Source organism: Pelmatolapia mariae, linkage group LG18, assembly GCF_036321145.2.
Source record: "Pelmatolapia mariae isolate MD_Pm_ZW linkage group LG18, Pm_UMD_F_2, whole genome shotgun sequence".
NCBI classification, from domain to species: domain Eukaryota; kingdom Metazoa; phylum Chordata; class Actinopteri; order Cichliformes; family Cichlidae; genus Pelmatolapia; species Pelmatolapia mariae.
The window spans coordinates 19,220,483-19,243,061 of NC_086243.1; the positions used below are offsets into that span (position 1 = coordinate 19,220,483).

General features: G+C 38.7%; 1 protein-coding gene across 6 annotated transcripts in view; it reads right to left on the bottom strand.

Moving 5' to 3' along the window:
* The window catches only part of st18 (ST18 C2H2C-type zinc finger transcription factor), a 41,216-nt gene extending 24,504 nt beyond the window's left edge, over positions 1–16,712 (bottom strand). For 4 of the 6 annotated variants that reach the window (XM_063461776.1, XM_063461774.1, XM_063461775.1 and 1 more), the window contains exons 1-2: positions 16,605–16,712; positions 15,414–15,588 (exon numbers count right to left, since the gene is read on the bottom strand). In XM_063461776.1, the coding sequence (XP_063317846.1) occupies positions 15,414–15,588; positions 16,605–16,658 (229 nt within the window). In that variant the 5' untranslated portion in view covers positions 16,659–16,712. Of the gene's footprint in view, positions 1–3,263; positions 3,366–7,514; positions 7,660–15,413; positions 15,589–16,604 lie in introns of those variants that run through there. The other 2 variants (XM_063461779.1, XM_063461777.1) reach the window with 2 other exon arrangements.
* Between the last annotated feature and the right edge of the window lie 5,867 nt (positions 16,713–22,579).

Genomic DNA, 22,579 nt, shown 5'->3' on the forward strand with positions numbered 1-22,579 from the left:
TGTGCAAAAAAATACTGTATCTTAAAAAAGAAAGAATCTGCCAGCAATTTATGAGCATTCCTCTGTGTAATGGAGGTTTCTGGATTCATGCAGACACAGTCAAAATCTTGAAGTCAACTGCGATTTCAGATATAACAGCCTCACAGCTACCCTGACGGCCAAGCAAAGTGTTTGTGCCTTTTGCCAAAGAGTACTTTTATAGAGAAGCGTATTGGCATCTTATCACTTCTCCAAGACAGAGATGCTTCAATAAAAGAACACAGCTCACAGAATTCTTAACAGACAATTAGGAGCCTGGCTAGCCACTAACGCTTCAATGATTTGTTATGATGGCATAACTACAGGGGAAACTTGTTATTGGACGGAGTTAGCAAGAGTCCCATAAAAGAGTCAGATGGTGACACCTTTGCCGAGGTGATTTATGAATCTTGTAATCGCTTTCCAAAGTCATCCCAAAGCCTTCCCTCTAAATTGAGTTCATCTGGAGCCGGACCACACAGAGGCACCAAGTCCAGATTGTTTCTTCTGACATCAAAGAGCCAATTTCTGTTTTTGACCAAATTTCTGCTGCTTTTAGTTCCCTTATCGTATGAAAGGCTAGATGATATGCTATTTTATTTGTGAATTTCAATCCAATTACGGACACCAAAATATTGAGACAAATAAAATTAGTATCTCCTTTCACTGCACTATCCATCAATAGGATAATAAATGGAACGGCAAACAATTCATCCATTGGCAAGTCTCCAGCCTGCCAAACCGCTCTCATGTTAGTTTGAATCTTTGAATTCTGTCATGTACATGGTTTTTTAAACCTGTCTAATTTGGGGACAGGTGTTTGGGGAGAGAGAAGTTCCAGCCCCGGTGTAACAATGAGCAGAGTAATCCTGCTCATTGTTCCTGCCCAAGGAGCCCCTTTCATGAAGGAGGTTGCATGAATGCTACCAGGTGGTCTGCAATTTGGAGAAACGTAGTAACCGTTCCAGCTAATCCCCCGTCACAAAAGGCAGGTCTCCGGCGCTCTGGGCCTCTCCGGGGCAGAGGGAAAAGTTTACCTTGAACACATAGTGTCTGAAAGGAGTCAGGACTCGAGCAGTGATTCCTAATCAGATTGCGCTGAAGTGAACAGCTCGCATGGCAGCTGTAGTTTTCCCAGGGTTAATTACCTTTCACTGCTCTCTCTAAATGAGTCAGCTGTTCCTGTCATTAAACAACTCCACTCTATCTCTGCTCCTCTGTCCTCCTCACACATGTGCACAAGTGCACACGGGTGTGCACGGTCACGCACACACTGACACTGCGCCACACGGACATGCCCCTTTGTTTTTTCACCCATTATATTTAATGCATTGTGTACGGTGATCAAAGACTGTTAAAACATTATTTAGATATTAAAGTGACTTTGGTCGGACTGCAAGTTAGTCGTGGCCACTGAAATGGAGGTTGCTGTATTTTTATTTATGCTATGGATGTTTATGCAGATAGAAGGCAGTAGTCCCAACACACCTCCCCTACCCTGCTGAGGAAAAATAAGACCAATCTGTCAAGGTCTTATTCTAAACAGACCCTTTAGTATTAATTGAGCACATATAGGAAGCAAACATGGTCACATATGCGCACACACAAACACGAGCATACGTACATACACAGAAACATGCGGATACACATACATGCACACACAGAGACAGAGTCCAGCTCTGTAATAGTTGTGCTGTCATCAATTCTGAACAATCTGTCTACTCACTGGGCTCAGTGGCTCAGGATGTTGGGGGAGTTTTAAGTGATTTTTGCCACTGTATGGTAAAATCCCTCGGCCACCTGGATTACAAACTCTAGTCCTTTAACTCATGCCAGTATAAATCCGTGTTAACTCGGATTTACCTCTGGCATATGAATTCTCAATCTGCGTAAGCTTTGTTTGGAATGAGTCGAACATAAGTATTTCATGCAGTAAGGATGCCCAGTGGTGAATTCCTATTTCTGTGAAACACACACTGGGAGACAGTTCAGGACTAAATCAGTCATCAGAACAACTAGAAAAGCCTGAAGCAGTGCTTTAGTACGGTCAAAAGGTGAGACCCGTATGGCCGCTCGCATCCAGGTGGAAGTGTGCAGTGCTGCACTGTGAAATCCACATAACCATGGTGAGAGATATAAACTCAGAGCTGTACACTGTGGTCAAGAGTTTAATCAGATTCCTCACTCCAAGCTTTTGCTTTGCTTATTGTCAGGCAAACATTATTTGCTCAGTTGTTCAAACACAAGTCCTGGTCTGCTACCAAAGCGATCATGATAAAATAAAATATGGCATGAGCAGCCTGGAGGATCTAAATTAAGTATTATCCAATATCCATACAATCTCTCGCACTCACACACACACACAGACTTCTGGGATAGCAGAGTTAAGCCAGACTATTTTGTACTTAAAAGGTTAGCAGGGCTGTTTTGTGAGTTTGATCCACGCTTGCCAAATCAGCAGATGGTCCATGAATATGATTATATGCATCAATAAAAGGAGTAATCTTTAACAAAATGTAAATTTGACTTAAGTCCAGGGTTTAATATACAAGATGGACTTTCACCCACTTCCCAGCCTGACAGAAGAGCACGATAAGCTAATGCACTTCAAATTTTGTATTACAGCAGCCACTACTGACGCTGCCTGCTACTATTGTGAAGATCAAAATAAGGAGTCGGAGGAAAGGTAAACGATATCTGCACGGCGCTCAGATGTGCGTGTTTGCACTGAAACGTCCGTTCACTTTGAACGAGCTAAGCAGTAAAGCAGTCGATACAAACTGAGCCTCTCTCGTGCTGTCCTGCCTCCTTTTTTTTACGTTAAACATTCAATGCATTTTAGGCAAAACCGAGCAAAACAACAACATTAAGATATCTGACCATCGAAAAAATAAATAAACCATTATATGTATAAATATCTCTATTTTTTCGTGAATAACAAGCAAGTCATAGCTCCGATGTAAACTAACATAAAGTTCAAGCAGCCTTGTGGCGTATGGAAAGAGACGAAAAAAAAGTTTGAGCAGGAATTGAGAAGTTAAGAATGGTGAAGTGAAATGTGGTGATCTTACTCTGAGCCACATAAAACAGCATCACTGTTATTGACCCGGCCATGAATCTACTTATCTGAGCCCGAGGCTTACACAGCACAGCGCATCCTCACACAGCCACAATCACTTGTCTTCTGCATCTAAATGCACTCGTGTTAACATGTCCGACAGGGCAGAATCGCGAGCTCGACTTACCATGCCCCCTTTAGCCTTTGTTTTGCATCTCCCGGGGACATCGGGGAGGTAGACGGAGCAGAAGGATATCGAGGTGGGGTACAGGGTAGTCCAGAGTCTCGCTGCTGAGGAGAGTGTGTTTGGTTGGGGTTTGTGTGTGTGTTGTGTGTGCGTGCGTGTGTGTGTGCAGGGACACTGTGATATTCACCCGAAACGCTAAGCTTTTTTTCCCCCCTCTTTTTTTTGTAGCCTTTGTGTCATTCACTTAACAACCAATCTCATTAGCTGCTGGGCTACAATGGTCTGAATTATTTTCTGTATAAATACACCACATGGTGATCTTCAAGGTAAGACCTCTGAAGGTCTTTTTTTAAACCAAAGAAAGGTAGATAGCCCATCAATAAATAAATAAATAAATACAAAAATATATAAAATAATTAATAAAATGGGGAAAAAATGGATAATGAAAATAAACTGGAATAATTAAACGCAAGAGTCATTTAGAGTGGTTTTACTGTAACAAAAGTGAATGATGATACTTGACGGTATACATACAGTATGCATTAGAATTAGTGCTCCAACTTAAAGGGGAAAAAAACTTAAGAGGACCGTCGAGATTAATTATATGGCCATAGTTGAATTAAAAAGAAATAGATGTCTTAAAACTGGGTACAGCTTTAGTTATTTAACACTTCGCTTGCTGGTGTGTTGTTGCCGAACCCTGAATGCATGTAAAATGTAACTATTGTAAGTACTTGAAGTCATGACAGCTGTCTATAAGCATCAGGGACATGTCTATTGGCCAACTTGACCCTTGTTAGAAAACAAAACAAATACAAAAAAGAGAATACTGCAGCCTGGGACTGCCGAGCCGGGTCACTGGAGATTTTCCAGACAAACGCCGCACAGGGGAGGGGAGGGGAGGGGAGGAAGAATAAAAAGGACAGGCTCAGAATCTCATTTTAACAGACCGCACACAATCTGGGCTCCCACAGAACTATCTCTGCCTGACCGCTTTCTATTTATCCCTTATCAGTGTTTACCAACCGCTAGTTTTCTTTCATTCACACTGTGAGGCAGTTCTCTTACTATCAGTCAACAGCTGACACCGTGGAACAGCCTCAAAGGCAAGAGGAAGGGATCAAAACTAAACCAAAGCTGTTTAAACAATACAACAGAGGAAATAAATTCATAAATCCTAATTCTTCCCAACCCACAAGGGTATAAGCAGATCCTTTATAGTTAGGCCAACAAACAAAACCACAGCCAATGAGGTACATTACAATCAAGGTAAATTCTGAAATATATTTAGAAGGGGAAAAAAAAGAAAGAAAGAAAGGCATTTAAAAAAAATCCCATGTAGTAATAATTGGGAACATTTCATAGTCTTGCCCCTGTCAGGCAAATATATGTATTCACTTAAACCTCCTTTTTTTCTCTTGTCTTTTATTGTGTTTTCAGGAAAATCCCACCTGATTTAACATTAACATTTTTAGATCATTTTATTGTATGCTACCAACAAGCTTAAAAAACATGTGTGACATTATAAGCAGCTCCAAATATTTTATTAAGATTTGGAATAAATGCCCAGTTACAGTGCTTTGGTTAGAATCATTCCACTTTTAAAGCACCAATCAGTAAAAATACAGCTCAAGCCTATTTTAATTTATATAACATAAATTGCCTTTATCAGTAATTATGCACAACTCATTAAATATTATAATATTGACTTTATTACTGGCTCAATTTGAATCAATGCAATATCACCTCTTTTAATTTAAGGGACATATTTCCACTGTGACAAACTGTGGCTTTTTTACATTTATAAAAGAGCATATTTAAACAATACTTTCAGACTGCAGGCAAATTATATTCAAATGTTCAGAGAAATAAATAATAATATTGAAAGGTACTGTTAACACTGTTCCTTTACATTTTTCTCCAGCAGGACAAACAAACATCACTGTTTTTTTTCTGGAATACTCTTCAAAAGTTAAGTAATTAATTACATTTATCCTTTCACCAGCTGCTCAACAGCAGATGGATCATTTCTGAGACCTTGTTGAATTAAATCCACATAATTCATTTTCCTGGATTAACTAACTGAAAGTTTGAGCAGTGGAAAAACAGGTAACACATTGTGTATTCGTCTGAAATGCATTTTATACTTGACAATGTGAAGACCCGACGGCAATTCGTTTATAATTAAGACAAGCTCTTCGTGTTTTTTTTTTTAAAGGAGGCCAGAAGTTAAATAACTTTCATTTAGTTGTGTGCTAAATACATGAAAATAGGTACAAACCAAATTTGCCATCACGGTCGTTTAAAGTGTATTTCAGCTATGTGAATGGGTTTGTGAATCTAGTTTTGTTGAGCAGCAGGTACCATGGACAGTTCCTGGAGGCAAACAGAGGTTACGTTAATGTGTTGTGTAGCAACTAACTTCCCTGTGCTTTGAAGAGGAGGGTGTGGAGCAGAGAGGAATAATGCCTCTTACTTATCACTGCTTTAGCACACAGCCCTACCACAGACTCTGCTGCTTTTATAATTAAAACAAAGTGTGGAGGTGCAACTTTGTAACTTCGCTCTCCTCATATGTTTTAATCTCTGTATAACAGGGCAAACTTTTCAAAGGATTACTCAGATGTGTTACACAATACTGTATCATCTGATGTCTTCGGTGGCTCTTTTTCATGTTTATTAAGAGATGAGTGCTGACTGTCATGAGATGATGACAAAACTTATGATCAAATGGAGACAAACAGGCACAATGACAAGTGGCATTTAATATATTTTACCACTGAGTCATATCAGTGGGAATTCTTCTAATGTAACAATGACAGAAAGAATAACTTCCCTCACAAAAATAAAAATAAAAATCACCTGCAGATATAAGAGATTTATTTTACATTTATATAAGTTGTATAGAAATACTGAAGTATTTAGCTTATATCATTTAGATTTTTTTGCTGAAAAAAACAGAGAAACAATATTCACGTTTTAATGATTCATACATTAATCTACTCTTGACTCTCATTTAAAAGAAAATGCTCCTTAAATAAATAATAATAATAATAATAATAATAATAATAAAAACCAGGGATCAGCTTGAAGATGGGTCATACAAGCAGATTCTGTGCCATTAGTGTGCTCCAACTTACTAGTAAATGATGAACTTTTCCAACCAGCATCCATCCTCTTAAATCAATAGTTGCTCTGGAGACTGTTGAGTGCTTTGACCCCTTACAATTTGGTCAAAGCTAAGTCTTGCCCACGTCTACCACAAAAGTTCACTAGTGGACTGTGTTACTCTCTCACTACATTTGGCATTAGCATATAGTTTTGTAACTTTGCCACAGTTACGATGCAAATGATGACATAAATTCAAAACAGACTGTAGTGCTTCGGCCCTGTGGATTTGTCTAAATCTGAGATTTGTCCTCAGACAATAACACAAAAGCTGATTTGTGGATTTTATTTTATTTTTTTTTGTCAAACTATGATCACTATTAACATATCTTTTTCAGACTTGTAATACAAATTACAGAAAGCCAGGACAGGATGTAATAAAATACTTGACTGACTGCTCAAACACGTTATTGGAACACAGAGTCAATGTTTAAGTGCATTAGGCTCAGTGGTCTTGTATGTACAGCTGTCACTGTCAAAGCCACAGGCAACCTGACAATGCTTTGTCTCTACACACAATATGAACATGTGTTATTCCTAAGACAAGCTTATACTCTACACAAATGCTGTGAACTTAATCTAGGTAGACAGTATCTCATGCTATCTGGATGATCAAAAATAGGTCATGCCTCTCAAAAAGCAGTTTGAGCCATTTAATCTCCTCTCAAACTGTCTGAAACCTGGACAGAAGCTGCGCTCGCTTTCCAGCAAAGATTTTAAGAACACTGATTTGTATCAGGAAAGCAGTGTTCATGTTCATCTGTGCAACATTTTCTACAACAAACACTCCCTGACACAGTTAAAAACAACTGCCAGCACAATTCTTTTTCACATAGTCATGCAAAATCTGGACGAGGCGAGTTCCGCAGCTGAGTAAAAAAAATCAAAAATCAAATTCTAAGTGTAAATCTAAATAAGTTTCTAACACTTGTGCGTTTCAGCTGCTGCTTTGGATCGCACAGGACAGCATCTAACAGCGTGAGCTAAAAGCCTTGTCGTTCACATTTGCGATACAGCATATCACTGATGACAAATGCTGACCAAACTGACAGTATATTAAATAAAAAGAACTTTGACACCAACCTAGTGCTGTGATCCAAAAAGTTTGATTTTCTCCCAGTCTCTTGATAGCTGAGCTGGTGCTGTGGCTTTGAAAGGTAGTCCCCAGGAATATGACATACTGTGCCTTTGACAGCCTCGAGATAAGCACCTGCGTTCGGGTCCCTTTTTACGTCACACCTCCCCATTCACAGCCCTTCAACATGATGCACATTTGCACATCAACAGCCACCAACCCCCCTCCTCGCTCTACTCCCACATCCGCAAAACACACAAACAGGCACACAAGAAGGCAGATGCGCGCACTGGGCTCTACTCATGCGCGCGTACTCTCACACAGACACACACGCAGGCACCACAGATTTGTGTGCGCTTACTGAGGATGCAGCCTACATGCAGGCAAACACACATGTGGACACATATACACTCACGGTGCACTCACAGATGATTTATTCCTTCTTTTTTTTTTTAGCTCCTTCATCCAGACTTATTCATATATTGATCCTCGTTTTATGTGTTTAAAAAAACAAAAAACTTTCCCTTGGTTTGTCATAAGACCAGGGCATATGCCCTCCCAAGCTCCTCATACATCACTCATCATGCAAATGAGAGGGAATGTCACTCCTCAGCAGCAGATGGCCAGGGATGATAACAATGGCTGAACAGACCAGTTTCAATGTCTGCGACTTTATCGCTACGGCAACAACAAAAATAGATGATATGAAATCCTTGTCTGTTAATTTGATTCTCCTCCTTTTTAGTGTTTGTACCTGTCAGCCTGTTTCGTTTCTCTTGGACCATTTCAATGTAAAAGCTTTGTCTGAGGTTTTTCTGTCATCAGAAGTCTGCCTATCACTAAAAGGCACAGACCTGGAAATGATTTTTGGTGACTACGGAAAGCTGCTGCCTAGCAGTTATTCAAGTAATTAGGTGTAATTCCTCCCTGTAGTCCATGTTAGCCTCCTGAGTTAGCTCATGCGTTCGACAGGCCTGGATAGAGACAGGGAAGAATAAAAGAAGAAAGGGGCCCCGAGAAATCACAAATGCAGCTTTTCAAACCACCACCACCACCACCACCCCCCCCAGCCAAAGTGATGTCACCCTGCATCCTGCTGACTCCTGTTCATACAAGCCCCCATAGCAGAGAGTAAACAGTGGAAGCGTTTAGCAAACAGGGCCAGATTACAATGACAAAGGCAACCACACTTCTGGGTGGAGCCTGGGGCGAGGGGGGCAAAAGAGGGGGGTGGGTTGGTGAGGCTCAGGATTTAAAATAAGTGATACCCATGAGGGGGCCCCCCCTCAAGATCCAAGCCTAGCCCTTCCCCAGCTGATGGTAGGGGCCACCCAAACACGCTTATCTGTCGGTGATGTCCCCCCAGTCCCTGGGGACTGACGTGTGAACACAATATGTAATAATAATGAATTTTCAGTTCTTTTTCCTGTGATTTGTGCATTTGGTTATGCAAGGCTGGGGACTTGAGGATGGAGAATATCATTACTTAAGGTTTGGCAGTTGATCATCACCTTGTTTAATGCCTCATTTGAAAGTCTAATTTCTAACTGTCTTCAAGAGCCAATTCATGGTACACTGTGAAAGAGACATACAAAGAGAGCAGACATGCTCTGTTTTACCCTCTTTTTTTCACAATTTGTACCTGATAATCATACAAATATATGAAAGTAAAGGATCATCTATGTAAGCATCTCATCAAATGGCATGTTCTCTCATTCCTGATGTAGACAATCTCACTGTGAGGCCACGGCAAGCTTGTTCTAAGGGATGATTATTTCATGTCCACGACCAGACATCAGCTTTGTTTGAAGAAAACACAAAAAGAATCAACTCGTGTTAAGCAGTCCCGGCAAATTGTGAGAGCATATTGAAGACCGCGCAACAACACCATTTACGAAAATGTAACATTTTCTTTCGCCCATAACATCTGTTCAGATCTCGAAAAAGAGAGAACTCATTCAGAGCCAACATGCAACATAAACTAGTGTTTTGTCAAGCTATTTCATCAACTGAAAATGTGGGCATAACTGGAGAGAGCTGATGGAGAAATGAAAGAGGAGTGGGTTGGACAAAATTACATGTCAAACAAGGGTTCACATTTAAAAAGTCCTGCTCATATTTGTAGAAAGTGTTTGATTGCATTTAGAAAGGTATTACAATGGGTCACATCTGTGTCTAAAAGCTTTTTGCATTCTGCTGCAAATTATGTAAGCAAAGTGAAGTGTCACAGCACCCTGTTGTTTTGAGTACTATACCTTCCTCCTGTGAAACCTACACAAATATGTTTAACTGAATTCTTCTAATGTACTGCAGGATCAAAATGTCAGCGGTATAACTTCAACAAACCCCCTCACTCAACACCCCGCCCTGTAATTTTAACAAAGCAACACGACTAATTTTGCGTGGCAGCCCGTACAGCCAAACAACAATGCATATTCACTGTCCCATTGAATGTGATAGACACGTAGAAATCTATATTGAACTGTGGTTAATTTCGGCTGTAATGCTTAAAGCTCGGTCTAAAATGACACAAATGGTATTTCTTGGTGGTACTGAACCCTCATTGTGCAACCACTTGATGCCGCTTGTTCATCGCCACAAAGTCACATAAAAGGACTGAATTAAATTTTAAATAAATTATTTGCATATGCAAATATGGGTAACCAAACATAAGTACATGTTGTTGATATGGCTCCAGGATGTAGAACTATCTTTATGTTAATGTCAACAGACAGGGAATATTCTTTTGAAAATACAGTGCATTTTTCATGGGGATCATTATCTACACTGCATGTCAGTGTGTCTCAGTTAAAGGAAATGATTAGATTACTTCCCAGCAATCCCCTTTTGGGCGATTTATGTGTGACCGTGGGCAACCTTACAATATGTTTATTCAGTGTCCTTTGAAGAGACTTCAATAACATTTGGAATGTTTTGTGAACAAATGTAGGTTGGTTTTATTTATCTCTTCATTGAACCAATGCCTTTGGAGCTACTGTAGGGCCATGGTTATATTTGAGTTTGAAAAAGTTTCTCCAAACTTGATAAATCCTCCTCTAGTAGGGTGTGAAATACCCTAAATGAGTAAATTAGTTGAATTAGTTCATTTCACTCCCTAAATGAGGGTGTGAAATGAACTAGTACAAGTTACTCTGTAGCCAAATTTCTGTTTTTAAAAAAAGAAACAGGTGACCAAACTTTTGAGGTGAAAAAGGTTATAGGTGAGCTTTTATGTCACTTGCAGATGTTTACTGAAACTACATAGGAAGAAATGTTGTTTAACATAATTACAGTAGCATTAGCATCCATACATCCAGTACATTCAAAATGAAAGGAGCTTTTATTATTAGTCAACACCAATTGTGTTGCATTTATCTGACTGATGAATTAACCAAAGAGCCAAACTTCAAGGTCTGTACGGCAGAAAAGCTGCACATGGGATCATAAAATCTAGAAACCATGGTGATTATTAAGACTGCATTACAATTCTAATTGATTCCATTTTATTTTATGTTTTATATGGCATAGCTCACAATTTGCTATTTACCAAGACGTTTTACCATTGTAAGCTTAAGCCCAAACAATGTAAAAGTGATAGCACAAAGAGTCCACAATTATCTATATAATGTATTTAGCAATTTCAGTGAAAAGCCTCATTAGTCAGCGATTGTTTGTCCTCTTTCTCTTTTTCCCATGTTGATCAGATTTTACAAAACGGGGCAGGTAATCAAGCAAACATTATACTCACATCTATACAGTGCAGTCATAGAAACAAAATAATGGGTATTCCCAAAACCCTGTGAGTTTGGTTTAAATATATTTACATCTATAAGTATCAGTGACAACGATCACAACTGGTTCTTACATTTACCAGCCTAAACTGAGAGCGTCTGATTGCTTACATTTAATAAATCAGCGCTTGATTGGTCAGTCGATGTCTTCTTTTTCAAAGGCCTGTAGACTCACTTTGTTGTGTCATTGAGAGGTTAGGTCCAGATATGAGTGCCCATCTTTTTCACTCAGGCAGGCAGACAATGAAGCAGACACGCCTATAAATGGCGAGATAGGAGCTTGGATGTTCAGCCAAAAACGAGCATCTACACAATGGTAACAGGTGTGTATAATGCATGCTTTGATAATGACCTTGGTGGCTGTAATAGTATGTCTAGACACAACTAACAAGAGGCATTTGTGTCTGGTCTCAGAAGTCCTAGAGGTGCTCAGTAGCAAGATCCTAAGGATAAGATATTCATTAGAGATTGTTGGTCATTAAAACTAAAGGAAAAATGTGTCAGATGTATGTAGGCTACTAAAATAAAATATTTTTTTCCATGACACTGGAAAAATGAGGTATCAGAAAAGTTTAGTTTATCACTCAACAAAATATTTGCAGGGCTGTTTGCATAATAAGCTAAAATCATCTTGAGTATTCAGAGATATGCACTTGAATAAATAGAAAAAAAAAACTCCATTAATGTGGATGGCTTGCAATTTTTGATTGCGCCAGATACAGGAAGCTTGCTGACATGAACTAAAATGCAAATGCCCTTTGAGCAAAACAAAGAAATTGATTATGAAGTAAGTTTCTACAGCACAAGTAGCTGGCTTTGAGTGATTAATGGGGGTGGGTCATTGATTTCCTTTTGTTTAGATCTTGGTTAACTTTCTGGAGACACAATTATAATTTGTTTCCAAACAATAAATCCAATCTAGCTTGAGCAAATTAAATTTCCCTATGGCCTCTTCTGCGTCATTTTACATCTGAAATGGATTGTTATCAAAAGGCATTGCATGTAAATGTCTGCTGTTTCTGTTTATATTTGTTATATTTTTGATTAGATATTGTTTTTCTCGGTATACTGGAAGGTGAGCACTTCCTAAGATTAGAAAGAGCTGTTTACAGAGATCTGCATGACTTGTCAGCTACAGTGCCAGGGGTTAATCCTCCAGTTCTCTCTTCAGTAGCTGTTTGTCACACATATCAAGATTTCTGATATCAAATCTATCTAAGTTGTACGAGAAATGTTGTTTATCTGTTGTCTGAAACATGCTAAAACGTTTTGTATTCACTGAATGAGCACACTTATATTAGCTTTGCTAAAGGTTGGGGAAATATGTTTGAGATATTGTGGCACAATTTACTTGCAGCATATTTGCAAGTCAAATTGGAGTGTTACCGACTACTTTATTTAAAGGCTTTTGCCATATTCTTCAGCTTTACAACTTTGAAAACTTCCACAGATCCAGACATTTATACTTCCTGATTTCTCGCATCATCTCTCCAAGATAGTGATAATACGATTTCTGTGTTTTTCGCTGTTGAGAAACAAACTGGATTATGAACAGATCACTACATAAACAGCTTTCTAAAAGGAGGCAGCTATTTTAAAAAAGGCTGAAGAAATGCAAAGAGGGATTTAAATTTTAATTTGAATTTATTCCAGCAAGTGAAAGGTTCTTTTGAGAGGGGATTTCAGCAAAGATGATGGTATTTAAAAGTGATAAACAAGCATCTAAACCTCCAGTGGAAAACAGTCATTCTGCTTCTTTCTAGTGTAGGGGAGGAATTGGGCTTGCTATGGTCACATCCAAAAAATAAGAATAAGTAATAGTAGTAATTAAAATGTAAATAAATGGGATCCGTGGAGATATTTCAACTGATTTCTCTCATAAATTGTGCAATTAACATTTTGTCTTGACACACCTTGCGACTCCGGATGTAAAGCTATATGTCCTCAGGTGCAAATTCATGTTCTCTGTGTACTTGGCATCGCGTACTTTTTACTGTATTGGATGCTTAAAAAATCGTTCACACTTATCACATGAAATTTAAATCCTGTGCCTCAACATGACAGAGGAACACCAGGCAAAGTTCAAATATAAATGCTTTACAAATTAGAATTTGCTTTTAATTAAGGATTGTGGCTGTGCAGTTTGAGGCAGTATCTGAAAAAAATCTAGGGATATTTTTTTCTTCCTCTTTTTTTGGTGAATGACTCACTCTGGGCAGTGACATATCACATTTGGCTGACAAAGAATGATTAACCAAGGCTGTCATCTATTATATATATAATATATGGATTATAATGCTGTGACTGGATTTCAAGTGTTTCTATTCTCTACCGGATGACCACTAAACTTAAGCACAGAAACCTATGCCACACAAGAAAGACAAAGAGTTACATCATTTTGTTGAAGAGTTAATCCGATCACGGACAGTGTGTGTGCATTTGCTATCTTCGGAAAATGCCAGCAAAGGCGCTAAGTAAACCTATTTTACAAGACTCCCTCACAAGGATACAGTGCCAGTATCGGGATAAAATTTCACACAGCGGCATGGCTCAGTCACATAACCTAAGCAGGCTTAGGAAAAATGGAACACTACAAAGTATTGCACTTTCTTCTGCTCGTATGTCTGTTGCAGAATACAAAATGCTCAGATGCATGATGTGAGTTTGAGCATGAAAGCCAAAGAGAACTAATGGCTGAATAGCATGTAGATACTGTTGTTAATGCTCCGAGTTGTTTAAAATGGTAGATTATGGAAGTGTGCACCTGGCATTCTGCAGGCTAGCCTGGCAACACTCCTCCCTTATAATTATAATGAACACACTGTAATTCAGGGTTGAGGCTGAAATACGAATGATGTCCTCTGAGACAGCTTGTTTTAATGGTTATGCAGAAGAGTTCCTAGAAGTGCAGATGGCAGATGCAGTGCCTTTGAAGCTATTTACAGATTGTACACTACAAGGTATGGAAAGACCCATAGTGTGAAGCCATATTGCTTTTTTGTGCTCCTCAATTAGATATTGTGTTGGCTGTATACTAATAAAGCACTAATAAAAGCTTAAGACGTGATTTTGAATATTTAGAGCAATACTGACAGAGCACGTTAGATATCATGGCTATAAAAGCTTGGTAATGGCTGCACGGCCTGTGTGTTTCTTTTAAATTCTTAGTTTGACCACATAGGGGTGCATTTGCTCAAAACGTGGGTCCTCATGCAGTCCTTCATTACAGAGTTTTGGAAAGCTGGTATCTATTTTTTATTTTTTGGGTAGATGAAACTCCATAATACTGCATGTAAACACTCAGTGTATGGGAGATAATATGCTGCAATCAAGATAAACGAAACCAAAAGAGCCCATATGAACACTTTCTGCTGTCCATTTAGATACTTTAACTTGAAAATATTGTCCACGTTTATCATTTTAACACAAATAATGATTGCCTATTTTAAAGTAAAATGTCGGTACCTGTTTGCATTGAAAATATTCAACCAGTGTATTTTTTCCCCCCATGTAGCCCATACTTAATGTATCTCTCTCCCTGGCACAGTCCCAATCATTTATAAAAGAGTGTGGAGCTTTTGAATCAGTCCACTGCTGTGATACAAGAGCAGGTATTGAAACAACAAAAATGTTAACTCCAAGAAAAAGTTTTGCCGCATTAAAGTCACACAGGAGCCGCATTAGCATGTGAAAAGAATAAACAGGAGCATTCTCAGTTACACACTCCACCTGGCTGCTAACCAGCGTCCTTGTCAGAAGTCCACCCACCGCACTGGCTAACACTGAAAGACCTCCTGGGGACCGCAGTGACCATTCACTCGGTTCTCTCTTTTTCCCATGCACCTGTGACTGTTTTTGTGTTTGCTATTTTTTGCTTTGTCTTTTTCTGGCAACACTGTATCATCGGAGACACACTTTCCCTCAAAAGGAATTCTCTTGCCCAACAATGTGGTTTGTTTGTTCACCGGATATGGCAGGCCAGAGAGTCAAATGAAAAAAAAAACACACAAAAAAACCCAAGTCACCGCAGTAATAATTAAAATTGCCACAAGAAAAACAAGTGGATAGACACATTAGTATGAATAGACTTGAAATAAGAAAATAGTGTACTTTTACCAACTGGTTTCTTGCCGAGTTGGGGGGCTTCACAGGTGCAGTTGGAAAGGCTCTTCTCCTTACTCTCCTCGGACGGCTCATCCGGCTTCTCCATGGTCCTGGACCTTAGAGAGCTGCTTTTCCATTTTCCAAAGGACTTTGCCACAATCGCTTTGTCCGCTCCTTTCATTGTTTTCTGTAAAACACATTTACAGCATGACTTCCCAGGTTTATCCCTCTTGTGAGCCATCTGCCCCCTTTTTTGGCTCTCAATAAACCTGGGCTCATCTTTTCCAAACCCAAAGTAAGAGAGAATTAGGGCATTGTGTGCATATGCATTCTCTTAAGCATTCCAGAAAATTTCCTGATTGCCCTGGCATCTTTTGTAGAGAGAGCGCTTGGACATTGTTTTTCTCCTGACATTTTGCAATCCTGTGTGGAGAGAGTCGTACTGATTGAAACAGTATAAAACAATACTTTGCAAAGTACCCACACAGTAAACAGTAGATGGAGACTGAAAAAAAAACAAACAAACATGTTTTCATATTTAATCCAACTTAAAGGAAATAAAAATAGCACATTATGCCCTAATTGAGTGCTGTACAGTCCACAAATACTATTACAAGGCCGATCAGGATTAGCAGTGGAACATACCTAGTTATCTATTTCTGAGTGCCAAGACTGCTAGCAGTGGGCAACTAAATTTCAAAAGCTGGCAAATCCAGTTGTCTCCTAAATACAGAAAGTACTTAAATCCAGAGCTAACAGAAGAAAAAGACGGATAAAGGGTGCTCTGCATATCACCGAAAAGCTTGTGCACTTTTCAGAATCACTGGCTAGGTTAAACAAATATGCTAAGTAGAGATCAAAACAATCCTTTGATCTGCAGCCTAGTTTCCAGAGGAATGGCTTGGCTGTTGTTGTAAATAACTTGTATAAATCTATATACCATTTGCCTTCAGGTAATATCAAAAGTGCCAGGGATTCACAGGCAAATACCTTGTGGTTAGGAAATAGATCAGATAAAAGCATATAAATATTTCAGCAACACTGCACTCTGTCATTTCCTGTATTACAGCAGAGCTTTTTTAACCCCATATGATCGTGTTACTTATTTTGTTCTATCACAGAGAAATGAGTGAGAAAATAAACTGCATACGAAAATGACTTTCTACCCCTTTCTATTTGATAGTTTTTAAAAAATGTTCCTACCTTCAGCATGCCATTCAGGTCAAACACAGTGTAAAACATTGTGCTAAACTTCATACAAAAGAGGCTTGAAGAATCAGAATGCAGAAGCTATGCAACTTGCTGACTAACTTTGCCCTGTGTTTTGATCGAGCACACAAAGAAAAACGCTGTCCATTCAAAACAGACAGCATAACTCTTTTCAGAGAGGGGGGACCGTGAACAAACGAGGCCATGTCCTGTGCTGCAGTCAGTTTCCCATCAGGCCTGCACAGTGCACGGTGAGGGCCACAGGGACTGGGACCGGCTGACACCACACTCACAGCCAACAGAACAACTTTTGTGCACACTATCCTCCTTTGGAGACTTTTTTTCTGTCACCCAAAATTGGACAACCAGGCTTTTTGGTTTAGAGCTTGCTCTACCTCATCCCCCTTAGACTGCTGACAAATTTAAAAAGCAAAAAACTGTCTCCTAAAAAATTTGATTTTAAGATTATATTCTTTAAAGAACGCTATATGATTGACATCAAAAAATAAAACACGTTGCAAAGCTAAAAACTCGATACTAGATTTGGTCATTTGCATTAAAAGCATGTTTACACAGATGCTACGAGACGCACATATACTTAATTGTTTCAGTAAGTGGGTGAACAGAAATTCTGATGCTATTCGACTTATTCAGACTTACTATTTGTGAGCAGACAAATTTCACCAGAGCTCTTTTAAGCAGCGGTCTTACCAGGGTAACTAGACTGGTTGAATAAAAATTGAGAAAAATGGAGCAAGGCTTAAAACATTTTTAATTGCTGGTAGCATGAATAAAGCAACTAGGTAGGGGGCACTTAAACACCAAGTTAAACTAGCCAGCACAGCGGGCAACGTTTACAGACTGAGATGCTTGGGTAACTGATGTACTATCAAAAGTAGGTTTGGAAGGTAACAGACAACGAGTTAAGGGATAAGGATGCTTTAAATGGCCTGTGCTGAAACTGATACGCTTTTTCTGAGGAGGGGCTGAGAAAAGCATTATGTCTACACAAAGATGAACAACCCTGGACTTTTCTGTATCATGTAACCTACTGTAACGTGTCTGTAACATGTAGCCTACATGTTCTGTGGAATGCTGTATAAACTATAAATAAAAGTAGAATATAATTGTATGCATATCACTGAAACCCTGTATTATTATTATTATTATTATTATTATTATTATTATTATTATTATTATTAGAAATAGTGCAAAGACAACAATTTTAGTGAAGTTGGAAGCTGGCAGGCATAAGGACAACGCTGGAAAAGTTAAACAAAAAGCACCCGGGTTAATTAGGTTAATTAACAAACATGTCGGAGCATTATAAAACACATTCTAGAGAGCATGGGTTTTTCTGTACTTCACATGGTGAGCTATATAGCTATTTCAGCAGATAGTTCAATTTAAAAATAATTTTTGAGGGTCAGTGATCTTTGTGCCCTGAGATAGCTGCTTTAAAAATGGACATTATTCTGTAGTAGAGATCAGTCAAGAGCTCAAAAACACTGAAAACAGAAAGCACACTTAGTCCCCGCATCCACAAATACAAGTTAGTAAGAAAGTCCAACGTCCACAAAAGACAAACATATAAACAACATGTACGTGGGTTAACTCGCATATGTGAAGGCACCATTAATGCTGTACGTCTTTTTCAGGGAAGGCCTTGCTAATTTCAGCAAAACAATGTCCATCTAACCCTGTACAAAACATGGCGCCGTGGTAATTTATTCAGGCTGCTAAACTAGCTCACCTGCACTCAAGATCCGTCCCTCACTGAAAGAAACATTATAAAATGAAAAATATAACACAGAAAGCCCTGAACTGTTGAGCTGCTGAAATACTGCAAGTACAGGAAAACATTTGCTTTAAAGACTACAGCAGTTGGTCTCCTCATTTGCCAAACACAGTGTTGTTAAAAGGAGAGATGATGCAACCCAGCAGTAAACATGCCCCTGTTCATGCTCTCTTTTTTTAAGGGTTTATCTTTGTACTCTTATGGTGTACTTTCTGCTGTCTTTGTACTATTATTAATAAAATAAAAGGTTTAAATGATTTGATAAACATCAGACTTGGTATTTTTATCCACATTTTAAACAGAATCTCAACTTCTTGGAAATGGTATTACACTTGCTGTAGCACCGGGACCCCTGGTACAAAACTTCTTTTTTTTTTTTACTGTGCACAATGTGTTTGCAATAATCTAGTATTTGGAAACACTAAAATGCCACATTCAAAACATGTTTCTTGAATAATTTTTAAAATAAGGCTATTACTGTGAATTATATATATAGGATGTATGCCTTTTAGATTTGTTGTGTGATTGTTTTATGTGCTTTGTGAGTTTGAGTTAACAATTCTTAGGAGGCTTGCTGTTTTTATAGAGGGTATATAGACACTTAAATGCCTACCAAGAATCACGTTCTATGAAAATTATGCAGGCATGAGTCTTTTAAAAGGAAATATCCCATAATTTCATCGCTACAACCTATTTTTACACCTGACGAGACTTTTTAACCCTAAAAACTTCCCTTAGGTGTCTGGAGGATATCACGGGAGCTTTATCTACCTCCTCTAGAGTCCTGGAAAAGCAATTTTGAGAGAGAACAGAATGTACCATATTCTTGACCCGTCTGCCTCAGATGCTTGCTGTATATGGAACTGAATACTGGACGTGAATTGTATCATTCTCTGTGTCAACTTGTTAGATGGCAGTTGCTGTAGTGGAGTGGTGAGAGCGGCACATATGCATTATAGGAGAAAATTGTGAAATGACAGATTCCGGGTGTGATACTGAGGGAATGACTAACTAATAGGAGGGGTGCTCCAGGCTGTTAGCTTTGAAAAGCAGTTTGCACATTACTTTATCTTGTCAATCAGATTCCTGGAATGGAAGAGGTGACTGATAACTTGAATTAATTATTTTCTTATTGCATGCATGTGTTAATTCATGTTAATTTATGTCCCTTACCGGCCCAAGCCAGAATATCCAGAGTAAAGCGCCACCTCTGGCACCCAGATCACCACACCACTCTCTTTGCATATATTTATATCAAATGAAAGACTTTTTTTTTTTTAATCCTGTTGGAACAAGGACTCACTGCCAAATTTGATTTTTAAATGTACTTTTAAGCTTTTCATGGTTTCTGCTTGCATTTTTTCATAACAACTGAGCAACATGGTGCAGTATTTATGGCTATGATGGGATTTGAAAGTTACAGATTATTTTTTTCTAAGCAAATCCTACACCTTCTTTTCTTAAAGAACACTTAAATAATACAGCTAAGGTCAACCCCGAGAAGGCATACTGCATACATTCTCTTTATCCGTAATTTAATTTCTTTTAAAAAATGCAGTTTTATCACAAAAACAGAAGATTTACATTAATAAATCGGACTTCCTGACTGCATTTCATCGCAAACATGAGCGGCAGCCATTCTGTACAATGCAAAGAGCATACTTTAAACAATTGCTTTTCATTAAACATCTTTAAACATTCTGACAAATTTAACTTCCCATGAACACAGAGGATAAGAGGAAAAACATTTCTCTGATGAGAACAGAAACAGCAAGAAGTTCTAACAAGGAAAAGCCTGCCAGGTGGCGAACTGGCTGCACCAACAGAACGCACAATCTGTCTGCTTCTCCTTCCAAACCATTGACAGCTGCCATCACCAGCCTTGCACACTCGCACTCAGTGGCTCCTCAGCTCCCTGCCCATCCCTCTTTAGTGTTTCCTGCTAACCTCAGAGACAGGGTCACCTGGCCCCCTAGTTGCCCGTCTGTGGGGCCCTGCTGGCCCCCTGGAGACTGGCCTGCATGGGGATGCATGGCTAACAGAGGTCTAGTAAATCCTCTTTAATATGCAAACCAAGGGGCTATTCCTTTGACCCAAGACCGTAGCTTTTCTAACAGTGAAATCCAAAAATATTCAAGTGATGTACAACGATGAGATTCGATGAACTGTTTTTGATCTGCTGGCTGTTTGATATTAAGCCTTATCACAGACAAACAACAACATATTCAGGCTGTCTTTAGTCAGGTAGAATATTTCAGTTTAATCAGAGTCATGTGTCGTATGATGGAAGCAGATTAACCTCCCTTTTTAAAAAAAAAAACAACAACAACAACTTACAGTTAATTTATTTGTAAAATTGGAGCAGCACTTTTGCACTGAGCAAAACCTAAGCACACAGATGCACAGAGGCTAAAGTGAAGAGTGTTCCACAAAGCTAGCATTGCAACTGGGCTAAAAATAAAACCTGGCAAAGTTATTCTGATCCCTTATTGGTCCCATAGTTTGATTTCACATTTAGCATTTGCATTCCCCTCCGCATAAACATTTCATTCTTCCCCTCCTGCAGTACAATGAGACTTGAGTGACTTTGGCAGCAGATTTTGGATCGGTGCTCCTGAATCCACCAGTGTATGTTATCAGCAGGTAAACAAGCTTTCGAACAAAGCCATAATGGAACTGCAAGCGGCATAAAGAGGCTCATCTCAAAAGCTATACAGCCCATCAAAGCTGGTGTCATTTCCTCAACACTGCACTGCAGCTGGAAAATGCATGGCTGTTAGTTACAGTTTAAATCGCCTGTCTATTTTCAGACACTTCGGAACTATTTGTATTGATTATTTACTTGTCAGTAAGCAGCCAGATTACCAAAATAAGACAACAGATTTTAATGTTTACTGGATTCTTCTCCGTTTTTGTTCTGTGGTAGGAAATCAAAAACTGTGTCATGCACTAAATTAAAGGGATTTGCACTATAGGGTATTTGAATAATTATTTTCTACTGAAAATGAAATAGTTCTATCTATATTTGGAAGGATTACTGATGGCATTGAACTTAATGTGAAAATAATTTGCCCTTTAAATACATAGTTAAGCTATATCCTACACTTTCTGCTCACCAGATGCAATCTTGTTAACCACACGCCTGGATGCTTGTCACCAAACTTTCCACATATTTGCCTTTTGGGTACAGCTCCGATGCACAACTAAACCTACGCACTCTCCTCCCAGTGAGTGGAGAAGCCTCAAAGCTTTCCTTTCACATGCTGCATTATCTCTATAACGGTAATTATCCATAAAACTATGCCATCAGATGGTTATGATTTCCAATATGAACCCAATAAATGTGTTTAAATTTTGAATTATCATATTTATGTAGATATGTGTTACTAATAGTGATTATGTTCGTCATGTGGGTAGAAAATCAACCATCCTTATATTCTCACATACTCACATATTTCTCAGACATTTCATCACACATTTAATCTGCCCCTGTCTAAGATTTTCTACTGAACCTGTAGTCAAGGCAGAGAGAGGACAATAACGGATGAGATTATGAAGCATGTCTGTTAAAGCATGTCTGTTTGATCATCATTCTGTTTAGGTGAAGTTCTCTACTTGGTCTCTTCAGTCCCTGACAGCAGATATATAACCTAATCTCTTTCCCTAACCCTTTTCTTAGGCATGAATAGGGTGGAAATGTGATGGCATTAAGTCGATTTACTCCTTGGTTTGCAGTTTCAGCCTTAATGCCTCTTGGCTCTTCTTCAACACACTCGTTCCATTTAGATTTCTAAAATATAAATGTTACGTTAAGGCTCCTATTTATTTTCATTTATCCATCATTTGAAGTTCATGCATATATTTACTCTACAAATAATGCTTGTTTATTTGCAGCACCATCTATCTAGTATAGTGTCAGAGATATTGGAAAATCAAATACAACTTGTGTATTATCTTCAAATACAGAATATATCAGCAACAAAGCGCAAGATTTCAGACTGTAAGACATTATTTGTGAGTCGTCTTTGACATCATTTTGATATTTCACATTTACTCATCTAAACCTTCATTTAGTGCCTCTGGCATATGTTGACATGCAAACAAAGGCATTTATAATGTGTCTTTGACTTTTAGCTGATGGCATTAGAGCGCTGCATTAATATACCTGTCC